Genomic DNA, 14,405 nt, shown 5'->3' with positions numbered 1-14,405 from the left:
GTGGAGTACAAATTGTAGAGGGAGATCAAGGGATGAATACAGCAAGCAGCTTCAAAAGGATGTGGGTTGCAGTAGTTATTTGGAGATGATGATGACTGCACAGGATAGACAATGATGGAGAGGTGCATCAAACCAGCCTTTGGACTGAAGACAGTGACTACAAAGATGGCAACTGCAAATGAATATGTAGCCACATTATCACACTTGCAGTAAGCCAATTTTTAGAAAAACATTTCCCAGCACATAAAATAAACTGACTGGTACTAAACAACAACAACAATAAAGATATCAGGAATAATTATGGATGGAAGTTTAGTACACGACAATAATGTGTTCAGATTATTTACTTTTTAGTGCTGTATAACAAAATTTCAGTAACAAATAAGTGATATGGAGTTAGGACATTTGGTACTACAAAAGTTTCACAACAATGATGGATGTATTTTGTAAGGAAACTCAAATTGAAACCTATCAAACTGGTACAAATTCTCACATCATTAAAATCACATGGAATGATCTTGGGTTGGCGCTTCTTCTGAAGGGATTAAACCTTGTTGAAAGCAGCAATATCCACACTTTGGACCTGAAAATAAATGCAATATTATTAGAAATATAGTATGATAGCAGACCTTATTTGTTGGCACATACAGATAGTTGCCATATTTCTCAGTGTAGCCATTCCCTTATAAAAATATGGATGAATAAGTCAAGTACAAAGAGATCACTAAAATACTACACTGACCTGAATATAAACCCTCCCTCAATGCCGAGGGACGAAACAAGGAAGAAACACAGATAAAAATGTGTGTTGTGTTACTCATTTACAAAAATTGCTCACAACATAGTCAAACAATCACAAATGGCTCTGAGCACTATGGGACTTAACATCTATGGTCCTCATCAGTACCCTAGAACTTAGAACTACTTAAACCTAACTAACCTAAGGACATCACACAACACCCAGTCATCACGAGGCAGAGAAAATCTCTGACCCTGCCGGGCAAACAATCACATTTTTGTCTTTAACAAGTAGCTAAAGCTTTACTGTTACCACTTCATTATCAAATGTGTATCATTACTATCAAACCAATGGAAAATTCAGGATGGAATCAAGTCAATATTATGAAAATGATAAGATTGCAACTCCCCATAAGGAGAAGATGTTGAGTCATCGGCGTGCACGTGCTACTTTAGAAGGCCTTTTGCTCCAAAGCTGATTTCTTTCTGTTGTGCCTGTCCAACTCAATGTTTCCTCTGTATGGTGAGTGTCATTACTATCAATTTCACCACTCTTTTGAAAGTAAGTTGTCCTTGCTACAATCCAGAGACTGGACACACAGTGCTTTTCGAACTCTTGATGACAAAATCTGGTAATACCGTGCACCATGAAGAGAGAATCCACTCACACATAAGGCTAACTGATTGCTTTTCATTGTTGCCGAAGTGAGTGCATTATGCAGTCCAATAATATATGAGAATAGAGTTTTTGGAAACTGTCTAAATGGTTTGCTTATGATATCAAGCACATACAGCTTTGAGATGTAGCTCCTGGTACCACAACTATCTTCATTGTAGCAATGTTATTTACTACTTCAGGTGTGAGGTGACCAACACAAGCATAGCTCTTGCTGAGAAAAACCGGGTCTGCAGTTCCAAAAAGTAGCCAGCCAGTATCATTAATACTGTTGTTATCAAACCCTTTTCTTGGCAATGTATCCTAAATTATTAAGGAAATTGTCTTTGGATGATGTTTTACAAAAAAACAAAGATGAGGTGACTTACCGAACGAAAGCGCTGGCAGGTCGATAGACACACAAACATACACACAAAATTTAAGCTTTCGCAACAAACTGTTGCCTCATCAGGAAAGAGGGAAGGAGGGGGAAAGATGAAAGGATGTGGGTTTTAAGGGAGAGGGTAAGGAGTCATTCCAATCCCGGGAGCGCAAAGACTTACCTTGGGGGGAAAAAAAGGACAGGTATACACTCGCGCGCACACACACACATATCCATCCACACATACAGACACAAGCAGACATATTTATGACTCCTTAAAACCCACTTTCTTTCGTCTTTCCCTCTCCTTCCCTCTTTCCTGATGAGGCAACAGTTTGTTGCGAAAGCTTGAATTTTGTGTGTATGTTTGTGTGTCTATCGACGTGCCAGCGCTTTCGTTTGGTAAGTCACATCATCTTTGTATATATATATATATATATATATATATATATAAATAGAAAGAAACATTCCACATGGGAAAAATATATTAAAAACAAAGATTCCATGACTTACCAAACAGGAAAGCGCTGGTAGATAGGCACAATAAAAAAACACACAAACACACACACAAAATTTCAATTTTTCGCAACCCACGGTTGCTTCGTCAGTAAAGAAGGAAGGAGAGGGAAAGATGAAAGGATGTGGGTTTTAAGGGAGCAGAAAGACTTACCTTAGGGGGAAAAAAGGACACACACACACACACACACACACACACACACACACACACACACACACACACACACAAGCAGACAAATTTGAAGGCAAAGAGTTTTGGCAGAGATGTCAGTCGATCAGAAGTGCAGAGGCAAAGATGTTGTTGAATGACAGGTGAAGTACAAGTGGCGGCAACTTGAAATTAGCGGAGATTGAGGCCTGGTGGATAATGGGAAGAGATGATATATTGAAGGGCAATTTCCCATCTCCGGAGTTCGGATAGGTTGGTGTTAGTGGGAAGTATCCAGATAACCCGGACAGTGTAACACTGTGCCAAGATGTGCTGGCCGTGCACCAAGGCATGTTTAGCCACAGGGTGATCCTCATTACCAACAAACACTGTCTGCCTGTGTCCATTCATGCGAATGCACAGTTTGTTGCTGGTCATTCCCACATAGAAAGCGTCACAATGTAGGCAGGTCAGCTGGTAAATCACGTGGGTGCTTTCACACGTGGCTCTGCCTTTGATCGTGTACATCTTTCGGGTTACAGGCCTGGAGTAGATGGTGGTGGGAGGGTGCATGGGACAGGTTTTACACCGGGTGCGGTTACAAGGGTAGGAGCCAGAGGGTAGGGAAGGTGGTTTGGGGATTTCATAGGGATGAACTAAAAGGTTACGAAGGTTAGGTGGACAGCGGAAAGACACACTTGGTGGAGTGGGGAGGATTTCATGAAGGATGGATCTCATTTCAGGACAGGATTTGAGGAAGTCGTATCCCTGCTGGAGAGCCACATTCAGAGTCTGATCCAGTCCCGGGAAGTATCCTGTCACAAGTGGGGCACTTTTGGGGTTCTTCTGTGAGAGGTTCTGGGTTTGAGGGGATGAGGAAGTGGCTCTGGTTATTTGCTTCTGTACCAGGTCGGGAGGGTAGTTGCGGGATGCGAAAGCTGTTTTCAGGTTGTTGATGTAATGGTTCAGGGATTCAGGACTGGAGCAGATTCGTTTGCCATGAATGCCTAGGCTGTACGGAAGGGACCGTTTGATATGGAATGGGTGGCAGCTGTCATAATGGAGGTACTGTTGCTTGTTGGTGGGTTTGATGTGGACGGATGTGTGAAGTTGGCCATTGGACACATGGAGGTCAATGTCAAGGAAAGTGGCATGGGATTTGGAGTAGGACCAGGTAAATCTGATGGAACCAAAGGAGTTGAGGTTGGAGAGGAAATTCTGGAGTTGTTCTTCACTGTGAGTCCAGATCATGAAGATGTCATCAAACTTTGGGTTGGCAGGCTTGGGTAACCAAGAAGGCTTCCTCTAAGCGACCCATAAATAGGTTGGAATACGAGGGGGCCATCCTGGTACCCATGGCTGTTCCCTTTAATTGTTGGTATGTCTGGCCTTCAAAAGTGAAGAAGTTGTGAGTCAGGATGAAGCTGGCTAAGTTGATGAGGAAAGAAGTTTTAGGTAGGGTGGCAGGTGATCGGCGTGAAAGGAAGTGCTCCATTGCAGCAAGGCCCTGGACGTGCGGGATATTTGTGTATAGGGAAGTGGCATCAATGGTTACAAGGATGGTTTCCGGGGGTAACAGACTGGGATTCCAGGCGTTCGAGAAAGTGGTTGGTGTCTTTGATGAAGGATGGGAGACTGCATGTAATGGGTTGAAGGTGTTGATCTACGTAGGCAGAGATACGTTCGGTGGGGGCTTGGTAACCAGCTACAATGGGGCGGCCGGGATGTTTGGGTTTGTGAATTTTAGGAAGTAGGTAGAAGGTAGGAGTGCGAGGTGTAGGTGGGGTCAGGAGGTTGATGGGAGTCAGATGAAAGGTTTTGTAGGGGGCCTAACATTCTCAGGATTCCTTGAAGCTCCGCCTGGACATCAGGAATGGGATTGCCTAGGCAAACTTTGTATGTGGTGTTGTCTGAAAGCTGACGCAGTCCCTCAGCCACATACTCCCGACGATCAAGTACCACGGTCGTGGAACCCTTGTCAGCCGGAAGAATGATGATGAATCGGTCAGCTTTCAGATCACGGATAGCCTGGGCTTCAGCTGTGGTGATGTTGGGAGTAGGATTAAGGTTTTTCAAGAAAGAGTGAGAGGCAATGCTGGAAGTGAGAAATTCCTGGAAGGTTTCAAGAGGGTGATTTTGAGGAAGAGGAGGTGGGTCCCGCTGTGATGGAGGACGGAACTGTTCCAGACAGGGTTCAATTTGGATAGTGTCTTGGGGAGTTGGATCATTAGGAGTGGGATCAGGATTATTTTTCTTCATGGCAAAGTGATATTTCCAGCAGAGACTATGAGTGTAAGACAGTAAATCTTTGACAAGGGCAGTTTGGTTGAATCTGGGAGTGGGGCTGAAGGTGAGGCCTTTGGATAGGACCGAGGTTTCGGATTGGGAGAGAGGTTTGGAGGAAAGGTTAACTACTGAATTGGGGTGTTGTGGTTTCAGATTGTGTTGGCTAGAATTTTGAGGTGTTGGGGGGAGTGGAGCTGGAAGTGGGAGATTGAGTAGATGGGAGAGACTGGGTCTGTGTGCATTGATAGGAGGTTGAGGTTTGTTGGAAAGGTTGTGGAGGGTGAGTGAGTTGCCTTTCCGGAGGTGGGAAACCAGGAGATTGGATAACTTCCCGTTATCCACCAGGTCTCAATCTCCACTAATTTCAAGTTGCCACCACTCATACCTCACCTGTCATTCAACAACATATTTGCCTCTGCACTTCCACCTCGACTGACATCTCTGCCCAAACTCTTTGCCTTTAAATATGTCTACTTGTGTCTGTATATATGTGGACAGGTAGGTGTGTGCGCGCGAGCGAGCGTATACCTGTCCTTTTTCCCCCTAAGGTAAGTCTTTCCGCTCCCGGGATTGGAATGACTCCTTACCCTCTCCCTTAAAACTCACATCCTTTCATCTTTCCCTCTTTCCTGACGAAGCAACTGTGGGTTGCGAAAGCTTGAAATTTTGTGTGTGTGTGTGTGTGTGTGTGTGTGTGTGTGTGTGTGTGTGTTTTTTTTTATTGTGCCTATCTACCAGCACTTTCCCGTCTGGTAAGTCATAGAATCTTTGTTTTTAATAATATATTTATCTCTCTCTGAATAATGTAGCTGCAAACCTCAATTTTCCATTTTCTTAGTTGCAACTATCCTGTAATAATCATGGGCACACGTGCCGCCCCCCTCCCCCCCACTTACAGCTCTATTCAAACCAATGGCATTTCTCAGCTTACATATCGTGCCCATTACTAGAATTATTGCTAGCACAAAGACGGTCATCAAAGGCAGTCAGTACTACAGGGCTATCAATGGACAATTTTTTTTATTTACATTTATGTTACGTGCCTGTTACTCAAGAGACTCAATGAAAAATATTTGAGAGTGTGTCTTTCTAGGAATGATTTATTCAGTGCTGGAGAAAATATTTACAATGACAGCTGAATGAGAACTTACAGGACAGTCATACAATAAAAAGCAATCAGCAAGTAAGTCTCAAGTCTCTAAAGCCACAGTGCATTTTTGGGTACAGTGAGAACAGACTGTCACTCAGTTTCTTTTTGTCGTTTTTTATTATGCACACGTTTCACTCTTTACGTATTAGATTGTGATACTACAGTAAAGACAGCGTTTATGATATGTCACACTTTCGATTTCATATTTGGTAGTCAACTGTCTACAAGCACACTTTAAACACTTTTTACACATGCACTGCCCACGTACAGACACTACAAGAAAATACTAACATAGCAAACTGCTTGAAATATGTCACTGAGCAGACTAAACTATCAAACTGAAAAGTAATATAGGACTACTTACATAATCTTCAATTGCTTCTATTGCTTCTTGAAGTACATCAACAGATACTTTGTCATCTTCCACAACACATGAAATCTGAAGTTTATGTATTCCATAAGCAAGAGGTACAAGTTTTGCTGCAATTTGATGGAAAGAATTGTGGTCAAAATAAATTAATTAAAATTTCATAGCAACATCAATTTTAAATGGAAGATAATTTCAGATTTATGCACAGGTTTTGATTCCTACAGGAGAGAGTCAAGGGAAGTAGGCATATTTTGCTAAAATGTTTAAATTGTTTCCAAAGATCCTGTTCCGCCAACCACCCACGAGATATATGTAACACTACTGAATATCACTGCTTCATGGGGATTCTAAAACAGACATACAATCCTTAGTCACAGTCAATAGCAAAGCACAAACAAATCATATACTGTACATATTTCTTTAACATGCACAGACCATTCACATCTTTGAAGATATGCTCTCCCGGAACAAAGAAAGAAAGTACACTTTAATTTACAAGCAGTAAACCATTGTGTATACACTGACAACAACTGAACTGCATTAGCAGTCAATGATTCGGTGTAATAGGAGACAATTATTGGTGTGAAAGATGGTCTGATTTAGACTTTCTCCACCTAAGAGAAGGATGAAAGATCGGGTTTAACATCTTTCAACAAAGCCTTTAGATATTAAACACAAGCTTCAGTAGGGTAGATAAAGATCTGGAAGGAAATCGGAGTTGTTCTTTTGAAAGGAACCACTCAATATTTGTCTCACTATGTTATAGTAGCAATTCTCAAAAAGACTAGTAACTGAACTAAGCACAGTGAAGATTCGACTTACATAAAAATTAACATTTAATAAAACTGATAATGCTTTATGTTGCAAGTGTAAAACTTGATCTTGTTTGTTAGCTATTTAAGGAGTAGTATGTGCTGGTACCTGTGTAGCTGCTAACTATATAATGAAATTGTTGGACAAACTTATCTCTACCTTTATTTTAATAAATTCTTGAGTAGACACAAAAGTATCAGCATTGCAATTTATTAAATTGACACATCTAACCTTCAACAGACAAAATATTACTTACATGCACCCCAAAGAAGACCATCCATTGATATTTTGCGTACTTCAGCCTCCAACAATTTCATGTCAGTTTCATCATCCCATGGTTTCACATCCAGAATAATATTTGACTTTGCAATTAGTGCTGGTTCTGAAAATCATACAGAATACATATAACAATTTTTTAGACTGTGTTTTTCTCTATGACCTTCGTGTCATTTTCATAACACTTAAAAAGTATTAGCAAGTTTTGTGTAAAACAGAATAAAACTGAGGCTTTATTACAAAGTTCTTCAAAACATGACAATACAGAATCATACATTCAAACAGTATTTCTCTTCTAAATTTATGGCAGATGCTTCAGAAATGGAAAATTATTCTTCAATACAACTGCCAGTAACACTTGCTTTTTTCATGTTTCAGGTTTCTTCCTTAATGAGGAACAATTCTGATCACTGAAGTACATTGTTTCAAAATCTGCAGTAATTGGGACACTAGTAACACATAATTTGGCCACAGGGCCATATATTTGAAATGGTATTATTCTCTCACAATGCTAATCCCTAAGCAAAAAAATATTTTTATACTTTTGTTTAGAGCTGTAAGATGTTAAAATTTTACACCAATAGATAACATTGCTCATACTTCCATGGGGAGACACCAAAAACTAGTTGTGAAAAGTAACAAGGATGTGTTATAACACACATCCAAATAAAAGACTTGTATAAATGATTCCCCCATAAACATTTTTACACAGCAAACATTAACCTGTTGGCATCATTTGATGAGCCACGTGCATATGCTTTGGCTCTAGTTGTTACAGAGCTTTATGTGGTGCAACCATTTAGCTCTTTCGTGCACTTCAATATGTGCTACAAGCATGTGGATATCTGTTGTGTAAGTTATCTACATCTGTGAAGTGACTTCTAGGCAGTACTGTGAAAAATATAAAATTATAAATTTTATGCTGTGTGTGTGTGTGTGTGTGTGTGTGTGTGTGTGTGTGTGTGTGTGTGTGTGTGTGTGAGAGAGAGAGAGAGAGAGAGAGAGAGAGACAGGAGAGGCAGACAAACATGCAGTCCTTTTTTCTCACACCAGGGCCCTACACACATTCTTTTAAATATGAGCTCTATTATTTATCTGGTTTGATGTATATGTAGACAGTCCACATTTTAATTGGTTAAGGTAACTGAATATCATTCGCTTAACATTATGTAAAATTTTCCATTCCAGCTGCTATTAGGTAACATATGAAGCATATGTAATCTGGTACGAGTAAAGTTGAAGCAAAATGTGAAAATTCTTTTGACTATTATCACCCCTCTGAGATGTATCTAACAAAATTAATATTATGCACTGTGAATCTGGACAACAGTGGGGATAGTCCACTAATCTTAATATTGTACTACTGAGGGAAAGATGCTCCTTTTACACAAACAAAAGATTATTATTTTAAACTTTACAATAATAAATGTATTTTCAAACACAAACCAAGAAATTACAGACCTTGAGAAATATCTATCTACTATCACATCAGTTTGTCCATTCGATTCAGTTTTACTAACCAGAGAAATGAAACATTTTACTGAACAAAACATTTGCCATCTAGTTTTTGTAACGTCTATTTCTGCCAGATCTGCCCCCCCCCCCTGCCCCCCTTACTACTACTAAATATTATGCCTTAGGTTCAATACATCTTGTGAATCAGACAAGAGTATTTTTTAATGTGCATTTAACATGTTTACTAAAGTCAGTTCCAGGAGAGAGCACAAATTCCAATTCTTTGTTATGCGTTCTTAAGAACTGTAATACTCAAAACCAAACTCGTGCATGGAACAAATATCAGTTTCTTTAAGATTGTAATAGACGGGACTTTACTAGCTGTGCTAAGAAATTACTAATCTGGTTTTCTTCTGTGTTTAACCTTCAGCAATATAGCACATGTAAAGAAGTTACAGCTTCACTAGAATTTGAATACTGTTCCACAAAAAATAAATGTATATTCAATAATATTTTTCTGATATCTTATACATTCTAGTTACCACTAAGAAATGTAGTCTTAGTATGTTTGAAATGTAGTTTTTACTCCTTTTTTTGAATCATGATCTAATTATGCAGGGTTGCACAGAGAAATAGTAACCACTTAAGTTGATGTGGGCTGTCCTGCAGATGTTCATTAAGTGGGGTGGGGGCGGGCGAGGTAGTAACGGACACTTAGTTGCAATGGGGCAGTGTGGAGCATGTTGTCACAGAGTGCAGATTACCAACATTGTGATCACTGCACGGTATTTTGGTGCCACTATAGGGTCCTACTTTGTGATCAAGTTCCTTCTTCACATGCAATCAAAATGTCGGTTTTTAACTTTGAAGAGTGGTTTGGCATAGGGGAGGATATACTAGTGGGCATCTATTGTCTGTATGAATCCCAAAAAACACTGGTGCTGGGCTAGGTGCAGTGGTAAGGAGTCGCAAAAAATTGCCATCATTGGATCAAAGTCTGACCAAACAGAGACTACTCCACAGATTTGAATTTCATTCTTACAAACTTATTCAATAACTGGAAACTATTGATTCTGTATTGCTCATATACTTTTGTGAAAATCTGTTGGCCAAAATCAATGAGGATGCTAACGTTGCTGAAAATTTTTGGATGGCAGAAGCAGCCCATTTTCATCTAAGTGGATACATGAATAAGCAGAACAAGCATTACTCGACACAAATAAATCCTGCTGTACTTCACTGGTGAGTGTTACAAAGCACTGAGGTGACAATATGATGTGCAGTGTTGTGTCAAGGGCTGAAAAGCCCTTACTGTTTCCAACATGGAGGAGACACTGCTGTCTATGTGTCTCAACATTACATCAACAGGACATTTTTGATTCCATTCTCTTCCAAATCTTAACATTCAGCACACCTTGTTTCAACATGATGGAACCACCAGACAATCTGCTCAACTGCTTATGCCTGCAGTAAATGTGTTTGGGGACCACATAATTTCAAGAATGCTGACATTGATTTGGTTGCCTCAACCTTCAGACATCTTAGTGTGCGCCCACATTTTATGGGGGACATCTGGCGAGAATTTTGTATCTGACTACACCACCAAATCTTGCCCAGCTAAACACACTGAAGAGACCACCACCAACATCTTAGAGAACACATTGCACCACACTGTGCAAAATTTTCAGAATCAATTTAATGTGTATGGTGAAATGTTTTGTAATAATATCAAATATTTCCATTTCTCTGTGCCACCCTGTACATTAGCCCAATAAAAATGAATGAAGAGGACTGTATGACAAAAATTTAAATGTAATTTTTAAAACTAATTTGAATAATAAAAAAATAGACATGCCTTTAAAATGGTCAGATATTGGGACATGGCGTTCAAGACATTCTCATATAGTCATTTTGAATACCACCAAATGAGACGAATTGGAGTCTGTGCACCATTTTGAAACTGCCACCTTAAATTTATGGTGCAAATAAATGTTATCCTGGATTGTCATCTATTTCAAACAAGTACACCAAATTTCAATTATTTGGTGACAAAGCGGAGTAAATACTGAGTGAAGTATCAAAGTACACGCACGCACGCACGCAGAGAGAGAGAGAGAGAGAGAGAGAGAGAGAGAGAGAGAGAGAGAGAGAGAGAGACATCAGTAAAAGCTAATAAAATATGTACCACTGTGTGGTGTCTTCAGATATGGATTTGAAGTAGAGTGTACTTACTTTTTGATTTCTTTGCCGCATACTCTGCTAACCTCTGTTCTTTTATTTTCTTAGCTTCTTCACTTTCTTCCTGCAAACAAAATTGTGTTTGTGGTTAATTTTTATTGAAAATATTGAAGACACTTTAATAAAGCCTACAGAGGAACCCATAAATGCACAGTTCAACAGCAGATGTCTTACATGTTCACGCAAACTATGTGGTATAGAGGGTGATGTTTACCTTATGTAACAAAAATTCCATGGCTGAAAAACAACCGGAAATGATGAAAAGTAACTCCACATCTGTGTGTGCGCATGCACTCAGAAGTGAATATCTCACGAGCTATGTTGTTCATAACTAATTACGTGAAGTAGGAATCCATTGTTTCTTGTTATTCAACTTATATTTTATTTAATTGCTGGACCATCGACAGCAATAAATGTTTTGCAGAAATATACCACATTCTCAAAAGTACTTCTATCGTACTCATCATTTAAAGTTGTTCAGGTAGTAATTGCAGATTTTATCTAATTGCAATCTTTTATTTATGAATATATATGTTACATTCATAATTCGCAATTTTCGAGCAATAGAAACCTTGGACCAGTCAATTTATGTGTGTATTCTTATCGTATACTGCAGACTCGGCAGTATTTGGCCTGTAATGCGGCAACTACGTATCCCAGCCCCCAGACAACAAAACTAGCCAAAACTTAATATTTCAGCTCTGAGTCAGGGGGTACGTAGCTGAGGGCCACACACCACCACATCATTTATTATTAGAAAGCCTCATTTATTATTAGAAAGCCCGCAAGCTATCAACTCGGGTTGGTTTAAACACTGCAGTGCTCAACTTAATATGGCCCTGCATGCCTTTGCCTTCCTCCAACTTTTGACCAAACCTTCCTGGCCAATTTTATATATGAGGACCTACAATTTGATACGGGCTGGTAATACTTGACAGACTGAGCCTGAGCACAGCTTATACCACATCACTGTGTTCAGAAGACCACACCTGAGTAACTTGGGCCACGATTTGGTCTCCTTTCGCACCACAACTATCTACAGGCTACCTTTCCCATAACATGTATAGGTGAAAGTCTACTAAACAGGATATTTGATAGTACTTTATATGTAATATTTACAAGTGTTATGCCTCTGTAGTTGCTGCATTCAACTAGATCTCCTTTCTTATGCACCAGACACACTATCCCTACATTCTATTCTTCTGGCAACTCTACCTCTTCCTTTTCCCACATGAGGCACGTATCTTAGATCCTACGATTTAGCTCAACTCCTTCAGCTTTCAATAGTTCAGATGTTATATTGTCAGTCCTTGGTGCTTTACTGTTCTTCAATCGAGCAATTGCTTTGTACACTTCTCCTTGGGAAGGGGGAGGCATTATGGCATCATCTAGTGGGGCTGGGATATATTCAATAGGGGACTCAAGCATCGAACAGTGCACTGAAATACTCTACCCAATGCTCCAATACCTCTTGATCATTGGCTAGTAGTTAATCACAGAAAAAGTTTCAGTTCGACTGCATTTAAACTTTGCCAGCTAGAATTTTTAGAATGGAATTGGCAGTACAACATTATTTCTTAACTACTTTGAGAGTCCTGGTGTTGATTGTTATTTACATTAAAGTCTTGAAACTTTATTATTTAAACTGTATTATTTAATGGATGTAATCAAGTGCTGTAATCAGGTTTTTCTGTCCAATCATTCTGAAAGTTAAAAATTTTAACATTAATATACTTTCATTTTTTAATTTCATCCTTAAATTGTGATGTAATACTTCGTATGCTATGCACAAGAGCGTTAAGATGACATGGTGCAATTAGCAGTGAACTGGGGTAAGTTCTGGCATACTTGCTAACTTCTGTATCTTTCAAATGATACAGAGCATGTTTTGTCACACATCTACAGAAAAATTCAGTTTATAATGGAAACTGAAAGGAGCGATGCCTTCGGTTTTTGGATTTGGTGTGGTGCAAAAATGATGGTACCTTTGGAACATACAGTGTATCTGAAATGTATGAAAGAGATTTATATTTACTTGCAAATAACTGCCATCATCTTTCGCAGACAGTGAGTGTTCACAAAACTTTAGGTTCAGTTCACAGAGCAAACATCATTGCTGATGAGAGCAGGATGAGCTCCTACACTTAGTTTCTGGCGCCAATGGTTATTCTCCACAGCAGATATGTAAGGCACTACGAATGAAACCAAAGGTGACTAAACAGTGCAGAAGATAACACAGACAGATCTAAATCCATGGCCTTACTGTCATATATGGGAAGATTGTTGTCAAAAATAGTATGGAACCTCAGCGAGCAAAAGGTGATTTTTCGTCCTCCAACAAAGACAACAGCACTCTCAGATTCTATTAAAGAGGGTTTGATGCTCCAAAAGGTTGAAGTTGAAAAGGTCCCCTACAAATGTGGCTTCTCGTACATTGAACATACGATTTGTACAGTCCATGAACAATGTATGGAACACAGCAGGTACACCCACCTCTTACATCCAAATAAATCAGCTGTGGCAGAACACTGTATTGATACTGGCCACACTGTTGTCAAAATTTAATCTCCTCCATCTTTGTGGGACTCAGGGGAAAGAGGCAATTGAAATTACCTTGGCGATAAATTTAATTAAGAGATAGCGACCTCAGCTTGGATAAGTAGTGGAATTTATCAGAAAGTGCTGTTCAGAGTGACACACTGACATCCCAGCATGGACTGACTGCCCAGCCACAGATACAATTAATGCATATTGTACTTCTTTGCTGCTGATCAACATCTCTGATGCCTGTGAATCTGGCCATATGTGCAGTGGTGCAGTTCGCAAGTTCAAGAGATTAAACGAGTGATTGAGCGTCAGTGTTTTGGCTCACTCTGAAGATGGCTGAAGGATATACATCCAAAGTATTAGAAGCAGCTGAATTTATGTGGCTGCACACTAGAAATTTAATGCAGCAGTCACTGCGCTGCAAAAACATGAAGATGCTTAATTGCTGTGAGTGGAAAGGGCATCAATAATCATCTTCACTGTCACAAATATTTGTATGTTTCTTCTGAATACACTGAGATTTCAGAGGATGTGGTTGTGGTGGATCCTGAGAACACATCTGTTTTTTCAAGCAGATAGTGGATTTCGCATCTACAGTAACATGATAATGTGGCAATACTCCTTTGTCTCTTGCTTCCAAATATGTGTGCCCACATGTGTGCCTGCTGTCCTATCATTGGCTGTGTTGAACCAGCAGCTGACACACCTCTTTCGTACCCATCATAACTCACAATTAGCATTGACGACACTGCTGCATGAAACATGTAGTTACACCATTGGCCCCTATCTAGGCTATACCATCTCCTGCTAAAATGTGTACTATTGTGGAGT

The 14,405-nt window shown here is 39.7% G+C and overlaps 1 protein-coding gene across 2 annotated transcripts in view; it reads right to left on the bottom strand.

Moving 5' to 3' along the window:
* Positions 1-326: 326 nt before the first annotated feature.
* LOC124805717 (probable elongation factor 1-delta) overlaps positions 327-14,405 on the bottom strand; it is a 51,125-nt gene continuing 37,046 nt past the window's right edge. For both annotated transcript variants that reach the window (XM_047266290.1, XM_047266297.1), the window contains 4 exons: positions 11,022-11,091; positions 7,315-7,440; positions 6,240-6,355; positions 327-583 (listed from right to left, as the gene is read on the bottom strand). In XM_047266290.1, the coding sequence (XP_047122246.1) occupies positions 545-583; positions 6,240-6,355; positions 7,315-7,440; positions 11,022-11,091 (351 nt within the window). In that variant the 3' untranslated portion in view covers positions 327-544. The remainder of the gene's footprint in view (positions 584-6,239; positions 6,356-7,314; positions 7,441-11,021; positions 11,092-14,405) is intronic.

Source organism: Schistocerca piceifrons, chromosome 1 (genome assembly GCF_021461385.2).
Source record: "Schistocerca piceifrons isolate TAMUIC-IGC-003096 chromosome 1, iqSchPice1.1, whole genome shotgun sequence".
In the NCBI taxonomy this organism is placed as follows: domain Eukaryota; kingdom Metazoa; phylum Arthropoda; class Insecta; order Orthoptera; family Acrididae; genus Schistocerca; species Schistocerca piceifrons.
This window is presented reverse-complemented; position numbering and strand designations above follow the sequence as displayed.